The sequence below is a fragment of the Eptatretus burgeri genome, chromosome 9 (assembly GCF_056783735.1).
Source record: "Eptatretus burgeri isolate ZD-2024b chromosome 9, Ebu_testis_v1, whole genome shotgun sequence".
Classification (NCBI taxonomy): Eukaryota; Metazoa; Chordata; class Myxini; order Myxiniformes; family Myxinidae; genus Eptatretus; species Eptatretus burgeri.
The window spans coordinates 82,570,050-82,592,269 of record NC_140969.1 but is presented as its reverse complement, the minus strand read 5'-3'; the positions used below and the strand labels follow the sequence as shown (position 1 = coordinate 82,592,269).

Here is a 22,220-nt window from a genome sequence, read left to right as displayed (position 1 = left end):
GAAAAGTGTTTCTCCAGTTGAGTCTGGCGCACTGTAAAACCCGAGCTAAACATTCACTGCCTCGAGTTTTGAATCCACATATTGGAGCAGAGAGAAAATTGCTCTGATGTACTCACATCGGTTGTCCCATCTGCAGTTTTACCATAGAAATAATGCTCTCTTGCTTCGGACATGATTTCTCTTTGAAGAGCATGAGCGAATATTTCCAGTATTTCGTTTTGAATTGTGTCAGACATCCAGTTGTGTCTTCGCTGTAGCCACTCACGCGCATTTGGCAATGCATATGTCCGCTCCATCATAAGTTTCCAAAGCACTCCATCTCGACTGTTATGGCTTCTTAACGGAAGCCCTTCACTGCCGAGGAATCTTATTGATCTGAATATCAGTTCCAATGATCTGCAGTGGTGCACATGCTAACAGCCTGGTGTTCGTCGTCGGTGATGGTGGGAAAAGAAGAAGAAGGTGCTGCATCAGCAGCATCAGCACCTTCTGACTCGGTCCTGGATGTTTTAGCATTTTTTGTAGGCCTATTGAAAAAAATCTGAAATGCGTTTTTGCGCCATGTTGTCCTTCGTGTCTCTCTCTCTTCCGTGGAACCGTCCACACTGCGATGTTCGCGCATGCGTGTTTTAGCGATGGTGTTAGAGTCGTCGTGAACCCCAACCTCGTAGCAAGATCTCCATGTCTGTGATCACTAAAAACTAACAAACACATTTTTAGGTCATCTCTACCGAGATGACCTAATAAAGCCGGACCAAATGTCCGTCCGTCCGTCAACAATTTTTCTTTCCGATCTTAATGAAACTTAGTATGTGGGTAGAGGTCGTTGAGTGTTGCACAGCGATATAACTTTTGTCCGGGTTCAAGGTCAGGGTCGTGGTCACGTAAGTTATAAAAATCGCCATCTTCAAAACCTATCTAGTCTGCCATTCTACAAGATATTCGGCAACTGTTTATTGATTATGATAGTAAAAAATATTATCTTGTATCTAAACAGACAGATTTTTTCATTTCCGTCCCGTTTTGCCGCCACGTAACCTGGAAAATGGTCAAAAACACCTCCCGGTACAAAGAAATTTTTTTACTTCCGATCTTGATGAAATCTGGTATGTGGGTAGAGGTCGATGAGTGATACCCAACGACATATTTTTTTCCCGGATTTGAGGTCAGGGTCGCCATTTTCGCCATTTGTGAAAGTCGCCATTTTCAAAACCTATCTAGTCTGTCATTTTAGGAGCTATCTGGCAACGGTTCATCGATTATGATAGAAAAAACATTATCGAGATGACCATCACCCCCACACGGGGGTAATTTTTTAAACTTATATTTTCTTCCCGAAAGCAAAATTATTTGTTATATCGTTTTAATACGAGGTGTGTACAAAAAGTATCCAACCTTAATTTTTCGTGTGTAAACAAATGAAGCTAGGGAGGCGTGGTTTGGTGCACGTATGTAGGCGATCCTAATTTGTATGCGTGAATATTTTCCCGCCTGCAGAAGCTCTCAGTCGCCGACAGACCGCCGATGAGTGAGGAAGTGTAAGTGAGCGCCGTCGGATTTTCGTTTTTGACAAAATGACGGAAAAACTTGAATGCTACTGCATCAAATTTTGTGTAAAGCTTGGCGATTCCCAAGTGGAAATGATCCGAAAGATTCAACAGGCCTTCGGGAACGAAGCAATGGGCACCACACATATAAAAGAGTGGTACAACCGCTTCAAAGATGGTCGCACATCAGTGGAAAGTGAAGCACGTTCTGGTCAGCCCTCAACGTCCCGAAATGAGATCGTCATTGACCAAGTGAGGATCCTGCTGATGCAGGATCGTCAAATCACGATCAGAGAACTTGCAGACGAGGCGGGCGTCAGCATTGGATCCGTTCATTCCATTGTGACTGAGGATTTGGGCTTAAGGAGAATCTCAGCGAAGTTCGTGCCAAAGCTGCTAACGATCGAGCAGAAGCAACTCCATTTGGAGATCGCACAGGACATGCTGGAGACTGTGAACAGTGATCCCAACTTCTTCAACACAGTGATCACTGGCGATGAGACCACAGTGATCGTCATTTTGTCAAAAACAAAAATCCGACGGCGCTCACTTACACTTCCTCACTCATCGGCGGTCTGTTGGCGACTGACAGCTTCTGCAGGCGGGAAAATATTCACACATACGGATTAGGATCGCCTACATACGTGCACCAAACCATGCCTCCCAAGCTTCATTTGTTTACGCACAAAAAATTAAGGTTGGATACTTTTTGAACACACCTCGTATATATATATATATATATATATATATATATATATATATATATATATATATATATATATATATATATATATATATATATATATATATATATATATATAATATTAAAAAATGACTTTTTTATGTGGGCAGGAGGTGCTGTGCTCCTCCTGTCTGCAGCTTGGGGCTGCTGCAGCGCCCTCAGCACCCCCCTTCCTGCACTCCTGTGGTCACGTGATTTAATTACCGGAGGACACGCCCTCGGTACACCTTGTTCAAATAGATCACCTTTCCGGATCAGATGCAACCGAGCATAACTGCCCAAGGACGTACCGGCTAGAAAACAGATTGCTGGGGGATAACGTCCCAGCTAAGCAAGGATACGGACCATGCTGGACCAATGAAGGAAAAAACGACAACGAGCTGGGAACGTTTCTACACAATCATTTATTTACAATTAGTGAGGAAAGGTATGTGGCACAGTGAATGTGGTTTATTATTATGTACAGCAGGGATAGCAAGGAATTTGTGGGGTGCGACAAAAGGCAAGCAATTTACAAAAGCAGACACAGAGCAGACTTAGAACTTCCCGTTAGAACTTCGACAATATTAACTTATGCAACGACAGGCTCCATCTCTCTCTCTCTCTCTCTCTCTCTCACACACACACATACACACATACACACATACACACACACACACACACACACACACACACACACACACACACACACACACACACACACACACACACACACACACACACACACACACACACACACACACACACACTGAAGATTAGATAGCCAGAAGGAAGGAGAGCAGATGAGGACAAACGGACTCGCAATACCTGGCGCGGTTGGCCGACCGCGCAACCCAGTACGCTTTGGGGGACGCTCCGCTTGAGCGATCCCACCTTAAGAGGTGGTGTGTTATCTCCTACTTAAATACTTTGCCGGGACTTGCGGAAACGTGTGCTCGTGGAAACACTGGTCCCAGAAGGTCTATCGCACACCAACCCCGAGTGTAAATGTAGCGACAGCAGACGAGGAACAGTGAAGAGAGGGCGGAGCAGAGAGGCGAAGGAGAGGGCGAGGCAGAGAGGCGAAGGAGAGGGCGAGGCAGAGAGGCGAAGGAGAGGGCGAGGTAGAGAGGCGAAGGAGAGGGCGAGGCAGGCAGGCGAACGAGTGGGCGAGGCAGGCAGGCGAACGAGTGGGCGAGGCAGGCAGGCGAACGAGTGGGCGAGGCAGGCAGGCGAACGAGTGGGCGAGGCAGGCAGGCGAACGAGTGGGCGAGGCAGGCAGGCGAACGAGTGGGCGAGGCAGGCAGGCGAATGAGTGGGCGAGGCAGGCAGGCGGAGAAGAGCAGAGAGGGCTTCGCGATCCGCCTTTTATAAGCCCCGGGTGAAGGGTGGGGTGACGACCCGAAGCGATGCGCCGTGACCCCAATCGCGCTTCCTTATTGGGCCACATGGTGGCCGTAGCCCCACCCTGCAAGGCTCCTGGGGCTGGAAGCAGTCTCATGCGCACATCCGGCGCGACACCGCCTGAAGCCCCGTACCAAACTCCCTGGCCACCCCCCCCCCCCGCGACCCCCGTCCCTCGCTGCCTGCCCTGCCGTGTTCTGGCGACTGGACGAGGGTTGTGTCGGTCCCCGCACCACGCGGTCAGAGTGGCTTGGGCCGTGCAGCACACCTCTGTTTGGTGGCGAATTGTATTGATGCGGAGGTGCGAGATGATTTTTACTGTGTGTGGGAGATGTTGGTGGTCGAGGTGGTGAGTTTTTGGTGAACGAAGTTTGAGCAAGGTGAGATGCCGTTGTAAATTGGCGCGCAGATTTGAATGAAAGGGCACACCATGCGTATGCCGGGGAACATCCTCGTCGTCGTGATTTTCACAGGCGGCTGCCTGGGTGCTGTACCTGCTTCGATTTGCACCATGGTTAAAAGGAAAGGGTTGGATGGAAATCAGGACGAAGATAAAGATATCATCATTAGACCGAGCTATTAGACCCACGCAACGCACTTCGTCCCATAAACCCACGAGACAAGAGGCGAAGATATGACTGCACGAAGGCGAACAAAATAACTGCCTGAGGATCACTCTATATTGGGTGCCATTGCCTTCGAGGCATGCGGTTTTGCAGAACTGCAACAATATATGTATGTATGTGTATGTGTGTGTGTGTGTGTGTGTGTGTGTGTGTGTGTGTGTGTGTGTGTGTGTGTGTGTGTGTGTGTGTGTGTGTGTGTGTGTGTGTGTGTGTGTGTGTGTGTGTGTGTGTATATATATATATATATATATATATATATATATATATATATATGTATATATATATGTATATATATATGTATATGTATGTATATATATATATATATATGTATGTATATATATATATATATATATGTATGTATATATATATATATATGTATGTATATATATATATATATATATATATATGTATATATATATGTATATATATATGTATATATATATATATATATGTATATATATATATATATACATATATATATATATACATATATATATATATATGTATATATATATATATGTATATATATATATATATATATATATGTATATATATATATATATATATAAATATATATATATATATATATATATATATATATATATATATATATATATATATGTATGTGTGTCAGATGCCCTGTGAAGCCGTTGGGTTCCCGTTATGACAGCGGTTGATGAAAAAAAAATTTTTTCAAAAAAAAGAGAAGATAGCTCCGACGAACTATACCGCTGAGGTTGTTTGCATTTATCAAATAATCCCGAAGAGTACTTGACTGAATTGGGAATTGATTTTTTAATTATTTTTTTCATTGCCAAATTTGAACGAAACTTGATATTGCACGTCAATGTGAAAAAAAACGGAGAAAAGAAAGTCGAAGAAATTATTGTGCGTAATCTTCTAAACACAATTTTATTTATTAATGAACACGGAAGTATCACATCAAAATGGCGGTTTATTTTATGCTTAAAAATAAATCGGTCTTTGTCTATACTAAATGTTTGAGATTAAAAAAAAAATCATTTCAAGAAAAAAAAGATAGCTCCAGCGAACTATACCGCTGAGGTTGTTTGTATTGATCAAATTCTCCTGAAGAGTACTTGACTGAATTGGGAATTGATTTAAAAAAAAAAAATTCGTTGCCTGATTTTAACGAAACTTGATACTGTACACCGCAGGAGAATGGTGAGTTTGGTGGCCCTAAATTTTTTGCCCAATCGTGTACCGTTTTGGCTCTATTTCGGGAACATACATACATACATACATACATACAAGATAAGAGTTTTAGTGATATATGTAGATATATCACTAAAACTCGTGTCTACCAACATGTGCTCGTGGAAACACTGGTCCCAGAAGAACGTCTGAGGAAAGGTATGTGGATCACTCTAAGTTGGGTGCCGTTGCCTTCGAGGCATGCGGTTTTGCAGAACTGGTCTGCAAACAGAACATGTCTGCAAACAAACACAAGATAATAGTGGCCGAAGCTTTTCGTGCTGCACTCTTAAGGGTAAAAATCGTAGCAAGTGAAGGCGTGTGCTGATATACACGTCTCAATAAGGTCGACACTGATTGGTTCAACCGTAATGACGTCACGGTTAATCCGAATGCTCATTGGTCAGCTCATCATCTTCACCTCAAGCTCCCATTGGCTGGAACAAAGTTCATCGATGATTGATGTTTGCAACTGCATCCTGGAGAGAGGGGGGATGGGTTTCCCCTAAGGTCCATTCACCACTTGTTACCGTACTTCCCTTGATCTTTCCATGCTGAAAGAGACACAGAGATTGTGCAAATTCCTTTTGATGACATAATATTGGATTGGTGGTAACGATGAAGGTTGCTTCCAACATACGTAAATGAAACGAGCTTCGACCTCGGCTCAATATCCTGAACGTATCTGCATTGTACTGGTATGCACAGATAGGGTTGGCAACCAGGTGCTGTGCAATTGCAGATGAAGCAGGTACAGTGGCCGGTGGTTGCTGGATATTTCTACATGCTCGCACTGGTTGTGCTCTAACCTTCACAATCTTTCTTCGAATAGCCAATGGGACGTGTTGTTTGATCCGATCAGCCAATCTTAATGTTGTGCGGCCCACGTACAGAGCTTCATATCGGCACTTTAACTCATAAATAATATTGCTGGTTTATAAGGTGGGTAGCACATCCTTTTTGACTGGAGTCAGCAAACGGCGAGAGGTAATAGTGGGGCAGATAACAGCAATTTTTGAGAGGAATCGTGCAAATGATGATACAAGCATCAAGTTTGACACATTTGTTCTCCAGGGGATTCTAATCAAATCTGCCTGATTGGCCATTTGAAAATCCAAATTTTGAAAAATTTGAAGAAAAAAAAAACTTCAAAAAAGTCAGGATCACCCATCATTGTTGGATGCTGGCTGAGATTGGTGAATGTTTCAGAAACATCATCAAAGACGTTCCAAGTCTGCCATGCAGTTTTCTTCCCTTTATTGTGGAAGGCAGAAACGACGTCACATCCAGTGAATGCATGGAAGTATGGGATCCCTCGAGCTTTCTCAGGCCCTATTGCAGAAACTACCTCATGGACTGGAATCCATCGCGCCTTGGCTCCTTGGCCAAAAGCAATCCACATGTTCTCAAGACCTAGTTCCTGTAAGGATGGTAGTACAGATATTGCTATGACTAGTACGTCCGTGTCATTAGCCTTAATGATAATGGACTTGCTACCATCCGTCGTTGCATCCCTGGCGTGTACAAATATTCGAGTGTCAGCTTCTTCATGACAACATGGAGACACAGCATCCAGTGACTTCCTTGTGTTGCTAATGGCATCTTCTCCTTTTGTGTCAATGACTGTGCTTGTTGTCTGTGCTTCACACATCTTTTCTGCTAGGAAGTGAAACAGCTCAGTGTTGTTGCTGTCATCTCGAAGAAAGCTTCTACAGTAACTTGGGGTCTTACTGGTTCCTGTCACACTTCTTCTGATTCCTTGCCCCCTTTTCGACCTTGCCTCAGACTTTAGACGACTTCTTGTACACATCAAACACTACGTCCACCCTCTCATACCTGGCACCAGAGGATTCCACCTTTGGGATGATGTCTTCTTTAGCAAAGTCATCAAATATCTTTGAAGTGCGTGGAGGTAGGGCATTGATAAGTGCTGAGCCATCAATGATGACTGCATCTCCCCTTGGTTCTCTGTCTGGGATGTTCGCTTGCGCTTAAAGAATTTCAGCCAGCCGTGACTTCAACTTTTTTTGAATTTTTTTTTTTCAAATTTTTCAAAATTTGGATTTTCAAATGGCCAATTGGGCAGATTTGATCAGAAAGCCCTGCAGAACAGAAATGCTAAATTTTATGCTTGTATCATAATTTGCACGATTTTTCTACTATCTACTACACGATAAAGATTACTCGGGGTTGCACAGCCAGAAATGTGTTGGATACAAAATTTTTGATTTGTACTTCAAACCTTCGTGATGATTGCCCTTTCCAGGGCATCCTGATATAGACTGGACATTTGTCCTGACCAATCTTCCTATCCTCTGTCTGTTTAGAAACTTGTGTATGTATCTCTTAACGATATGCTCAGGAGAACCATTCTCACCGAGTATATTCATGATCGTCAATTCATGATCTCATCGTGACAAAATCATACGTAATTCAAAACACCTCAACACCACGTAATGAAAAACACCTCAACACCACGTAATGAAAAACACCTCACTCCCACGTTATTAAAAACACCTTAACACCACATAATGAAAAACACCTCACTCCCACGTTATTAAAAACACCTCAACACCACATAATGAAAAACACCTCACTCCCACGTTATTAAACACACCTTAACACCACATAATGAAAAACACCTCACTCCCACGTTATTAAAAACACCTCACTCCCACGTTATTAAAAACACCTTAACACCACGTAATGAAAAACACCTCACTCCCACGTAATGAAAAACACCTCACTCCCACGTAATGAAAAACACCTCACTACCACGTTATTAAAAACACCTTAACACCACGTAATGAAAAACACCTCACTCCCACGTTATTAAAAACACCTTAACACCACATAATGAAAAACGCCTCACCGCCACGTTATTAAAAACACCTTAACACCACATAATCAAAAACACCTCACTCCCACGTTATTAAAAACACCTCACTCCCACGTTATTAAAAACACCTTAACACCACGTAATGAAAAACACCTCACTCCCACGTAATGAAAAACACCTCACTCCCACGTAATGAAAAACACCTCACTACCACATTATTAAAAACACCTCACTCCCACGTAATGAAAAACACCTCACTCCCACGTAATGAAAAACACCTTACTCCCACGTAATGAAAAACACCTCACTACCACGTTATTAAAAACACCTTAACACCACGTAATGAAAAACACCTCACTCCCACTTTATTAAAAACACCTCAACACCACATAATGAAAAACACCTCACTCCCACGTTATTAAAAACACCTCACTCCCACGTTATTAAAAACACCTCACTCCCACGTTATTAAAAACACCTTAACACCACGTAATGAAAAACACCTCACTCCCACGTTATTAAAAACACCTTAACACCACGTAATGAAAAACACCTCACTCCCACTTTATTAAAAACACCTCAACACCACATAATGAAAAACACCGCACTCCCACGTTATTAAAAACACCTCACTCCCACGTAATGAAAAACACCTCACTCCCACGTAATGAAAAACACCTCACTCCCACGTAATGAAAAACACCTCACTCCCACGTAATGAAAAACACCTCACTCCCACGTAATGAAAAACACCTCACTCCCACGTAATGAAAAACACCTCACTACCACGTTATTAAAAACACCTCACTCCCACGTAATGAAAAACACCTCACTCCCACGTAATGAAAAACACCTCACTCCCACGTAATGAAAAACACCTCACTACCACGTAATGAAAAACACCTCACTACCACGTAATGAAAAACACCTCACTCCCACGTTATTAAAAACACCTCACTCCCACGTTATTAAAAACACCTCACTCCCACGTAATGAAAAACACCTCACTCCCACGTAATGAAAAACACCTCACTCCCACGTTATTAAAAACACCTCACTCCCACGTTATTAAAAACACCTTAACACCACGTAATGAAAAACACCTCACTCCCACGTTATTAAAAACACCTTAACACCACGTAATGAAAAACACCTCACTCCCACGTTATTAAAAACACCTCACTCCCACGTAATGAAAAACACCTCACTCCCACGTTATTAAAAACACCTCACTACCACGTAATGAAAAACACCTCACTCCCACGTTATTAAAAACACCTCACTCCCACGTAATGAAAAACACCTCACTCCCACGTAATGAAAAACACCTCACTCCCACGTAATGAAAAACACCTCACTCCCATGTAATGAAAAACACCTCACTCCCACGTTATTAAAAACACCTCACTACCACGTAATGAAAAACACCTCACTCCCACGTTATTAAAAACACCTCACTCCCACGTAATGAAAAACACCTCACTCCCACGTAATGAAAAACACCTCACTCCCACGTTATTAAAAACACCTCACTACCACGTAATTAAAAACACCTCACTCTCACGTTATTAAAAACACCGCACTCCCACGTTATTAAAAACACCTTAACACCACGTAATGAAAAACACCTCACTCCCACGTTATTAAAAACACCTTAACACCACGTAATGAAAAACACCTCACTCCCACGTTATTAAAAACACCTCACTCCCACGTAATGAAAAACACCTCACTCCCACGTAATGAAAAACACCTCACTACCACGTTAATAAAAACACCTTAACACCACGTAATGAAAAACACCTCACTCCCACGTAATGAAAAACACCTCACTCCCACGTAATGAAAAACACCTCACTCCCACGTTAATAAAAACAACTTAACACTACGTAATGAAAAACACCTCACTCCCACGTAATTAAAAACACCTCACTCCCACGTTAATAAAAACACCTTAACACCACGTAATGAAAAACACCTCACTCCCACGTAATGAAAAACACCTCACTCCCACGTAATGAAAAACACCTCACTCCCACGTAATGAAAAACACCTCACTACCACGTAATGAAAAACACCTCACTACCACGTTAATAAAAACACCTTAACACCACGTAATGAAAAACACCTCACTCCCACGTAATGAAAAACACCTCACTCCCACGTAATGAAAAACACCTCACTACCACGTTAATAAAAACACCTTAACACCACGTAATGAAAAACACCTCAACAGCACGTAATGAAAAACACCTCACTCCCACGTTATTAAAAACACCTTAACACCACGTAATGAAAAACACCTCAACAGCACGTAATGAAAAACACCTCACTCCCACGTTATTAAAAACACCTCACTCCCACGTTATTAAAAACACCTCACTCCCACGTTATTAAAAACACCTTAACACCACGTAATGAAAAACACCTCACTCCCACGTTATTAAAAACGCCTTAACACCACGTAATGAAAAACACCTCAACAGCACGTAATGAAAAACACCTCACTCCCACTTTATTAAAAACACCTCAACACCACATAATGAAAAACACCTCACTCCCACGTTATAAAAAACACCTCACTCCCACGTTATTAAAAGCACCTTAACACCACGTAATGAAAAACACCTCACTCCCACGTAATGAAAAACACCTCACTCCCACGTAATGAAAAACACCTCACTACCACGTTATTAAAAACACCTTAACACCACGTAATGAAAAACACCTCACTCCCACGTTAGTAAAAACACATTAACACCACGTAATGAAAAACACCTCACTCCCACGTAATGAAAAACACCTCACTCCCACGTAATGAAAAACACCTCACTCCCACGTAATGAAAAACACCTCACTTCCACGTTAATAAAAACACCTTAACAACACGTAATGAAAAACCTCACTCCCACGTTATTAAAAACACCTCAACACCATGTTGTTAAAAACACCTCAACACCACCTAATGAAAAACACCTCAACTCCACGTTATTAAAAACACCTCACTCCCACGTTATTAAAAACACCTCACTCCCACGTTATTAAAAACACCTTAACACCACGTAATGAAAAACACCTCACTCCCACGTTATTAAAAACACCTTAACACCACGTAATGAAAAACACCTCACTCCCACGTAATGAAAAACACCTCACTCCCACGTAATGAAAAACACCTCACTCCCACGTAATGAAAAACACCTCACTCCCACGTAATGAAAAACACCTCACTACCACGTTATTAAAAACACCTTAACACCACGTAATGAAAAACACCTCACTCCCACGTTATTAAAAACACCGCACTCCCACGTTATTAAAAACACCTTAACACCACGTAATGAAAAACACCTCACTCCCACGTTATTAAAAACACCTTAACACCACGTAATGAAAAACACCTCACTCCCACGTTATTAAAAACACCTTAACACCACGTAATGAAAAACACCTCACTCCCACGTAATGAAAAACACCTCACTCCCACGTAATGAAAAACACCTCACTACCACGTTATTAAAAACACCTTAACACCACGTAATGAAAAACCTCACTCCCACGTTATTAAAAACACCTCAACACCATGTTGTTAAAAACACCTCAACACCACCGAATGAAAAACACCTCAACTCCACGTTATTAAAAACACCTTAACACCACGTAATGAAAAACACCTCACTCCCACTTTATTAAAAACACCTCACTCCCACGTTATTAAAAACACCTTAACACCACGTAATGAAAAACATCTCACTCCCACTTTATGAAAAACACCTTAACACCACGTAATGAAAAAAAAAACCTCACTCCCACATTATTAAGAACACCTCAACACCACGCAATGAAAAACACCTCAACTCCACATTATTAAAAACACCTCACTCCCATGTTATTAAAAACACCTCACTCCCATGTTATTAAAAACACCAACACCACGTAATGAAAAAACACCTCAACACCACGTAATGAAAAACACCTCATTCCCACATAATGAAAAACACCTCATTCCCACGTTATTAAAAACACCTCAACACCATGTTATTAAAAACACCTCACTCCCACATTATGAAGAACACCTCAACACCACGTAATGAAAAACACCTCAACACCACGTAATGAAAAACACCTCAACACCACGTAATGAAAAACACCTCAACACCACGTAATGAAAAACACCTCACTCCCAAGTTATTAAAAACACCTCACTCCCACGTTATTAAAAACACCTCACTCCCACGTTATTAAAATCACCTCACTCCCACGTTATTAAAAACACCTCACTCCCACGTTATTAAAAACACCTTAACACCATGTTATTAAAAACACCTCAACACCACGTAATGAAAAACACCTCACTCCCACGTTATTAAAAACACCTTAACACCATGTTATTAAAAACACCTCACTCCCACGTTATTAAAAACACCTCACTCCGTTATTAAAAACACCTCACTCCCACGTTATTCAAAACACCTTAACACCATGTTATTAAAAACACCTCAACACCACGTAATGAAAAACACCTCACTCCCACGTTATTAAAAACACCTCAGTCCCACGTTATTAAAAACACCTCACTCCGTTATTAAAAACACCTCAACACCACGTAATGAAAAACACCTCAACACCACGTAATGAAAAACACCTCACTCCCATGTTATTAAAAACACCTCAACACCACGTAATGAAAAACACCTCACTCCCATGTTATTAAAAACACCTCAACACCACGTAATGAAAAACACCTCAACACCACGTAATGAAAAACACCTCAACACCACGTAATGAAAAACACCTCAACACCACGTAATGAAAAACACCTCACTCCCACGTTATTAAAAACACCTCACTCCCACGTTATTAAAAACACCTCACTCCCACGTTATTAAAATCACCTCACTCCCACGTTATTAAAAACACCTCACTCCCACGTTATTAAAAACACCTTAACACCATGTTATTAAAAACACCTCAACACCACGTAATGAAAAAGACCTCACTCCCACGTTATTAAAAACACCTTAACACCATGTTATTAAAAACACCTCACTCCCACGTTATTAAAAACACCTCACTCCGTTATTAAAAACACCTCACTCCCACGTTATTAAAAACACCTCAACACCACGTAATGAAAAACACCTCACTCCCACGTTATTAAAAACACCTCAGTCCCACGTTATTAAAAACACCTCACTCCGTTATTAAAAACACCTCACTCCCACGTTATTAAAAACACCTCAACACCACGTAATGAAAAACACCTCAACACCACGTAATGAAAAACACCTCACTCCCATGTTATTAAAAACACCTCAACACCACGTAATGAAAAACACCTCACTCCCATGTTATTAAAAACACCTCAACACCACGTAATGAAAAACACCTCACTCCCACGTTATTAAAAACACCTCACTTCCACGTAATGAAAAACACCTCAACACCACGTTATTAAAAACACCTTTTCTCTATGTAATTCAAAACTCCCGCTGTGCAATACAAAACACCTCACCACACGTCCCTTTCGAGACGGGCTTGTTTTAACTGGGGATAAGTGCGTGAGTGTCTGCATTGTCATGATTTATACCAAGCAGAATTCAAACATTTATTACCTCCATCACCAAAGCTGGAGGAGGTTATGTTTTCACCCATTTGTATGTTTGTTTGTTCGTGCGCAGGATATCTGAAAAAGTTGAGGATGGATCTGGATGAAATTTTGTGGACAGCTTGGGTGTGTGACAAGGACGAACTGTTTAGATTTTGGAGAAGTTCCAGATCCGACTACTAGAATTTTCAAGTGATTCTTCATCTTTGAGAGATAGTGCTAAACCGATATATAGCATGATATCTCAAAAAGTTGCGGACGGATTCGGGCGAAACATGGTAGAAACGTTGGGTGTGTGACAAGAAAGAATCGATTCAATTTTGGTGAAAATCCAGATCCGATAATTTTTTAAGTGATTCTTCACCATTGAGAGATAGGGCTAAACCGATGGTGGACACTTTGGGTGTGTGGAAAGGCCGAATTGATTCGGTTTGAAGATGCAAATCTGGACAGGATAATTATTTAATTAATAAAATGATTCTTCACCATTAAGAGATAGGGCCAAAAACAATAAATAGCATGAGATTTCAAAAATGTATTGGGCCCGATATGTTCTTGTGGATCAGGCATTGCGTGGAGGAGGTATGCGCTCTACCGAGTGCCCTTCTAGTTTTTAATATTCATCAAAGATATCACCGAGTCTCTGGAAAATCGTCTTTATCTCTTTGCTGATGACTCCACTCTCATCCTTCTGACAGACAGGCAGCAGCCTCTTCACTATCCTCACACCTTGACAAAAATCACAAACTAGTCAGGCACAATATTGCTGATGTATCCATATTGTTCACCCTTTGCGTTTTCCCTCACCCCTCATCGTTACCTGTCTCCATCGACTTTCTCTCTCCGTCCTGCTGTTGGCTTTTAACCTTTCTCCTGCTGTTCCATTTGTTTTATCATCGCTCTTCCATGAGCCGAGTCCACTTTATTCATGCAGGGTCACTATGTGAAAGGTAACATTAAATGATCCCTGATCCCATTCCTTTGTGTGTGTTGGGAAGTGTTGTGGGTCCCACAAAAAGATATTTAAAATCTTTTTTTTTATGCCAACAGGATTAGAAAGCACCTGCAACCTGCTAGTTTTCAATAAAGGAAGATAAAATAGTGCAAAAGGGACAAGGAAGAGTTGTGGAGATTAATACATGGTCGGAGAAGAAGTTGAGAGGGGTTAAGAGTATATTGAAGGTGTGTGTATACGAAACATTCAAAAATGGGTCAATTATTCCATAATTTCATACACGAAACACACATTTGTGGTTCAACGAGATTAAAGAAGCTCCGAATATAAAGTATTGGGTAATGCATGAGCTTTCAACACTGTATAATGGAATTGAAAATTCGAACTGAGAGTGCGAGTTCCGAGAAACCATCCAAGTCTGAGAACACGAGGCCAATTGCTGTCAAATCAGGGCAGTGCCTACGGACAGGTGGTTGTAAATGCAACAATAATGGTGGCAAATATAATTGTCTTTTCAATAGCTCAAACTTGGACATCTAAAGTACATTTTATTTTTGTTACTTACAAATGAAAATGACACATTTCTGGCAATGTGACAAAAATAAAGTGTGTACTTAGCTCAGCCATTCTTCAACCTGACCTTAGTACGCCCATTGATGTTGTAGCAACCCAGGTGACCGGCACAATGATGAATCAGTTCATCTGTGCAGTTCATAAGGAATCCGATGTTCTCACAACCAGACTCGTTACCCTCGACCCATGTGATCTTGTCCCCACGGATATCGCGAGCGGAGGTGTTGGGCCCTCCGGTTAGAGTCACCGTGGTCTCCAACCGAGGCTGTCGGACAAGCCTACCATCTGTGAATCGGCCACATTCATGGAGCCTTTGAACGTCAGCAAGCACCGCGTTTCCACGTTTCACACCGAGAAAGTCCTCGAGCACGCAGATGCCGTGACGTGCAAGGCATGGAGCGGCACAACCCAAAGCTAGTCGAGAGAGAGTAAGACGCGGTGCAGACGACATACCAGGAACCATAGATGTGGTGACATCTGGATTTGATGGGTCATTGTCCACGGCTGAAGTTGAGCCGGCTTTGTAGTCAGGAGTATGTAGGGAACCATTCGCAGCCATACTCCGTGCTGTCCCTGGGTCTATATTTCTCTTGCTTGAGGACGTGGTGGGAGGACTTTCAGTGCCATTTGAAGAGGCAGAGGCAGATGAGACGCTTGTATAAATATGATCAGTTGTCTATGGAATAAAATAAATTTCCACAAATTACTTTAAAAAGTGTTGCTCACACTTTCACTTCCGTTTAAACAATGAAATCAATGTTCATTGATATCCATCATGGACTCAATCACAGACAACAGATCCTCAAGACAAATACTTGATAAGTCTCAATAAGCTGAATGCCATGAAAACACCACAATTATTAATTCGAATGTGATATAATAGTGAAAGGTGAATGGAAAGAATGAATGAAAAAAAAAGGAAGATTGTCACATCTGAGTTGCTGAATATTGCACAAGACTCAAGCAAATGTTTGTTTCGACCTGTATAAGTTTGGCTTTAAACAGAGAATTGGGATGATAGGGCAGTTCAGAGGTAATTATCATTTCACCTATCTAGTCTGGGTTTGATTCCTGACCAAACTAAAACTGACACCCTGGTGCCTTGCAGCCGAAGACAATGCAACATTGAACATGTCACCTTTCAGAGGTGGCCATCAAGCTGCCTTCCCCACCCGTTAGCATCGCCTGTCACCATTGGATACCACATTGTGATTTTTAAGGAGAGTATGCCAAAACATCAACTCCATCAATTACCGATGGACCCGGCAGTGTCAGAAGGCACAGCCACACTCCTCCAAATGAAGCAAAGCAACAGCCAGGTGATAAATGCAGCACACATTGAACTCGATCGATACTTGAATGTGTACCTCCACCAGGCTGAACAGTTTACGTTTTGTATCCCACTGATAGGCCAGATCTAGATTTGGACCTGAACCAAAATGTAAATGGCTTGTTCTCATCACCCACCAAACTCATCCACCAAGTTGTCATAATCCATGCACAACTTTTTGAAATATCGTTTTTGGCCACATCTCTGTGGTGAAGAATCACATTAAAAAAATTAAAATGTCGAGTCTCTGGATCCGGATCTTCAGCAAAATCTCATCACTTTGTCCTTGTCACACACCCAACCTGTCCGTGAACATGGCATTTGACTATCCATTCATTGATTTTCTTTTGCATAAAGCAGATTTGTATTAGTTTAAAGAATACGACCCATGCCGACCTGTCACTTCACTGGCAAGTTTAATTTCGACAGCATGTTGTACTTCAGAAACATATCGCATGTCCGTCGGTGGATCTCAATGAGGATGTAAAATGTGGTGAAACACACGAAAAAAAGGATCTTTAAAACACGTTTTTGCTGCTGTCGTCATGGCTGTAGTTGTTTGTGTGCTCTTTCCGTGTACTTTTCATTTTGCTTCAAGAAATGTTACTCTTTATAATTTTGTCTACACCTTCAGTGTCTGTCACGCGTTATTAGGGCTTCAAGCATGGCTGAAGCCCTATTGAATTCGTTAGTATTATTATTATTAGGGCTTCAAGCAAGTGCTGAAGCCCTATTGAATTCGTTAGTATTATTATTATTATTATTAACGGCGTTTTTATGTTCTACTGACCGATTTTGTGGCGGATCTGGAGGGAAAACTGTCGGATGAAATTCAACGAAACTTTACAGGATTGTTACTCACCACCTGAAGTTTATACTATGAAACATTTGATGACGTAGGTCACGTGGTATGGCGGCCATATTGGATTTTATCCAAAACCTAAAAACATCTTCTTCTCCAGAAGGGATAATCAGACAGCCTCAATCTTTTGCACACATTTGCTAAGTTGCTTGGGAATGTAAAGTTGTTAATTTGGTTGAAATCGTTATTTAATTTATATGATTTTAAATGATGCCGATTCGCCTCATTAAATATGCAAAATATGCAAATGAGAGTTGAAAAAATTTAATGACAGATTTAGATAGTACATAAACAGGGGACTCCCAATATATTTATATGATGTCTGTATTTGACCCCAGTGAGCCCCCAGCGCCCCCCAAAGTTGAAAATGACCCATTTTTGAAATGTCATAAAATGAAAACAACGCTTGGAGTAAATTCAATGAAACTTATCAATTTAATTACTCTCCACCTGCAGTTTATACTTTAAAAATTTTGATGACGTAGGTCACGTGGTCTGGCGGCCATATTGGATTTTATCCAAAACCTAAAAACATCTTCTTCTCCAGAAGGGATAATCTGACAGCCTCAATCTTTTGCACACATTTGCTAAGTTCGATGTTAATGTGAATTTGTTAATTTCGTCGAAATCGTTAAATAATTAATATGATTTAAAATGATGCCGATTCGCCTCATTAAATATGCAAAATATGCAAATGAGAGTTGAAAAAATGTAATGACAAATTTAGATAGCACATAAACAGGGGACTCCAAATATATTTATACTATGTCTGTATTTGACCCCAGTGAGCCCCCAGAGCCCCCCAAAGTTGAAAATGACCCATTTTTTTAAATGTCATAAAATAAAAACAACGCTTGGATGAAATTCAATGAAACTTATCCATTTAATAACTCTCCACCTGAAGTTTATACTTTGAAAATTTTGATGACGTAGGTCACGTGGTATGGCGGCCATATTGGATTTTCTCCAAAACCTAAAAACATCTTCTCCAGAAGGGGTAATACGACAGCCTCAAACTTTTGCACACATTTGCGAGGTTCCATTGGAATGTTAAGTTGTTAATTTCGTCAAAATCGTTACATAATTTATATGATTAAAATGATGCCGATTCGCCTCATTAAATATGCCAAATATGCAAATGAGAGTTGAAAAAATTTAATGACAGATTCTGATAGGCCTTGAAGAGGGGACTCCAAATATGTTTACGCTATGTCTGTATTTTACCCCAGTGAGGCCCCAGAGCCCCCCAAAGTTTAAAATCACCCATTTTTGACATGTCGTAAAATGAAAACCAAATAAGATAGACAAAAAGTGACCACAAATTCTGGAAGATATTTTCACGTTCTACAAGTTCGCCATTTACATTAATATGCAAATGTGGAGTTATTGGACTTTTTTGGGGACTTGAAAATTTGTCCAGCCTCGATTTGTCCAACGTGAAGTTTCTTTCTCTATCATGTATTGCTATGGGCTTTTCAATCCTTCATTGAGATAACATGAGGGATCCCGTAGCTGGGCCACATTGCAGACTTGAACTAACTTTCTAACTCAGAAAACCCATATCATGTGACAGGGTGATGGTGTTGAAATTTGTTAAAATGGAGGCACGCCTTGAAGCCCGGGATTACTGGTTTACCAGTTTTAATTTGAGTTACCTCCGCCACCGAAGGTGAAAGAGGTTATGTTTTCACCCCTTTGTACCTGTTTGTGTGCAGGATATCTCAAAAACGTGTGAACGTATCCAGATGAAATATTGTGGACAGGTTGGGTGTGTGACAAGGACGAACCGATTCGATTTTAGTGAAGATCCGAATCTGGATGCAGATCTGACTACAATAGTTTTTTTTTTAAGTGATTCTTCACCATTGAGAGATAGAGCCAAAAACGAAATAGTACTGTACAGCGTGATATTTCAAAAATGTAATCGGCCCGATATGTTCTCGTGGATCAGGCATCACGTGGCAGAGGTATGTGCTCTACCGAGTGCCCTTCTAGTTCGATTACACACCTCTTCACCACAACCCCCGCCCACCCCCTCTCCACTCCTCTCCCCCCACCACCACCACTCCTCCTCTCCTACCACCACCACCACCACTCCTCCTCTCCTACCACCACCACCACCACTCCTCCTCTCCTACCACCACCACCCCACATCCCCTTCAACCCCCACTCCCCCTCCTTCTCTCCTCCTTCCACTACTCCTCCTCCTCTCCTACCACCACCACCACCACCACTCCTCCTCCTCCTCTCCTACCACCACCACCACTCCTCTCCTACCACTCCACCTCCCCTACCACCACCACTCCTCTCCTACCACTCCACCTCCCCTACCACCACCACTCCTCCTCCTCTCCTACCACCACCACCATGCCTCCCCGACCACCACCATGCCTCCCCTACCACCACTACTCTGCCCCCCCCCGACCACCACCACTCCTCCTCCTCTTGTACCACTAACATCCCACATCCCCTTCACCCCCACTCCTTCTTCTCCTCCTCTCCTACCACCACCACCCCACATCCCTTTCACCCCCCTTACTCCCCACATCCCCTTCACCCCCCACCCCCTTCACCCCCCTTACTCCCCACATGACCTCACATCCCTTCCTGATCCCACTCTTGCATTCACCCGCCCTTCTTGCTTCTTTCTCCAGCCGCCTCCCCCAACCAAACCTCCTTGGAGGTTATGTAAGTATGTATGTAAGTATACACGACCCCCCAAAAGGTGACCCAGACTCCACGTTATTAAGTACTCTGCATCACATCTGGTTGAAGCCTACCTGACCCCGGAAAGGGTTCTCTCCGCTTCCTTTCCCTCTCCGCCTTCGACCACCCCGAGCTCGACCCGTGGTCGGCGCAGCCCGGGATGTCTCGCACTTTTCTCCTGCCGCGGATGAATTATCCACTATGTGGGCTTTCCTTTGGGATATCCGCGCCACACTCGGTTCGGCGTTGGCGGAAACGGTTTCTCGAAGAGCCGAGGGTGGACTTTTGGGACACGCCGTGGTACGGCACACGGGTTTGTGGTACAGCCAGTGATTCCGCTGGTGCTCCTTACTGCAATAAGATGCAGCTCGGCAACCACCACATCGCAAAAGATTCTCCATGGCTCCGCACAACTGGCAGCAATCTGACTGCTCCGAGTTGTTCGCCATGCTGTTGTTAATTTGGATTCTTCTTCTTCTTCCATACTATCCTCCTCTTCTTCTCCCATAACTATCCTCCTCCTCCTCCTCCTCTTCTTCTTCTTCTTCTTCTTCATCTCTCATTTCTTCTTCTTCTTCAAAAAAAATCATACGCTTTCTCTTTTGTTTTACCTGCCCCTCACCTTCATTGTTCGTTAGATTTTACAATTACAACGAACAGCCACACAAGAAAACAACGAAAATAAAAAACTATAATGTTTCTCTCATTTCCATAACCATGTTTACGTCTCACACATCGTCAATGTATAAGAACTGTTCAAACACAAGGAGATAATAATTACAAATACTTCAGCAAAATTCCCAATAATTGTGAATGGCAAGATGTCGTTTCAGTGCGATATGCATACTCCTTGAAGGTCTCTTGCATTTTATTGAAAGAAGTACGCAATCATTATTTTCTGGACTTGGTCCTTTCATTCAAGGTTACATATTTTACTGAAGACAAATAATAATAATAGATGGAAATGGTGACGTAAGAAAAGTGAGGAATCTTGTTCCTAGATGAGTCTCTTGCAGAAAAGTAATTGAAAGGATTATAAAATGAAACGATAGAACCAGCCGAGCTATTTAATGCATCGATATAGTCCTCAAACGTTGGCCAGGGTTACTGAGGCGTTGTGAACCCTTTTCGTGCTCTCGTTTGTCCAAACACATAATATAATAAAATACTCGTTCCCACTGGGAACCTGAACCCAGCATGGACATGCTAAGTTTGGGGGAGTTTGCCCGAGCCAGAAAGGTGAGAATCGTAAGTGGGCTCCCCACCCTCACGGGGTGGGGGAGGGTTCAGAACATGACCTGGATACACACACAAGGAGGCCAATTTCCCGTCATGCCTGCGCTGCACCAACCCCTGCAATATCCATCACCCAACCACACACAAGCATACCAACAAGTCCTGCCAATGTCCACACACCCCTCTATCTCGAATGTATCCACGTATCCATCGAATTCCCATTTAAACCAGCTTCCTTCTGCGTTTGCCGGTCCAAATTCACCAACCACCACCTACACCATTATTCTTTAACCTTTCCTTTTCCTAATTTTACGTAATCTTTGTAATAAAAACAAAACAAAAGAGCGGTATCTTCAAATGTTACAACTTCCTCTCTCACACGTGTGGTTCTTGGAATCGTATCATAATTCACTCGTCTTCGTCTTCTTTGTCCTCTTCTTCCTCTTCTTCCTCTTCTTCCTCTTCTTCCTCTTCTTCCTCTTCCTCTTCTTCAAAGACTTTTCAATTCGACCTTTCTTTCAATCCCTCATGCTCCTCATGTACACTCATCACCACAGACATGCTCCTTCCTTCCTCTCAGCACACCTCCCCCTCTTCC

At 42.1% G+C, this 22,220-nt stretch overlaps 2 protein-coding genes across 4 annotated transcripts in view; one reads left to right on the top strand and one right to left on the bottom strand.

Annotated features, from left to right (window-relative positions):
* Positions 1 to 17,471, top strand: part of LOC147020462 (galectin-related protein-like) — a 95,407-nt gene extending 77,936 nt beyond the window's left edge. The window contains exon 4 of the mRNA XM_085895807.1: positions 16,597 to 17,471. Coding sequence (XP_085751933.1) covers positions 16,597 to 16,909 — 313 coding nt within the window. The 3' untranslated portion in view covers positions 16,910 to 17,471. The remainder of the gene's footprint in view (positions 1 to 16,596) is intronic.
* Positions 1 to 20,914, bottom strand: part of LOC147020461 (egl nine homolog 1-like) — a 59,711-nt gene extending 38,797 nt beyond the window's left edge. Inside the window, exons 1-2 of one of the 3 annotated variants that reach the window (XM_085895804.1) lie at positions 20,461 to 20,914; positions 15,556 to 16,164 (exon numbers count right to left, since the gene is read on the bottom strand). In XM_085895804.1, the coding sequence (XP_085751930.1) occupies positions 15,556 to 16,164; positions 20,461 to 20,835 (984 nt within the window). In that variant the 5' untranslated portion in view covers positions 20,836 to 20,914. The remainder of the gene's footprint in view (positions 1 to 15,555; positions 16,165 to 20,460) is intronic. The other 2 variants (XM_085895805.1, XM_085895803.1) reach the window with 2 other exon arrangements.
* Between the last annotated feature and the right edge of the window lie 1,306 nt (positions 20,915 to 22,220).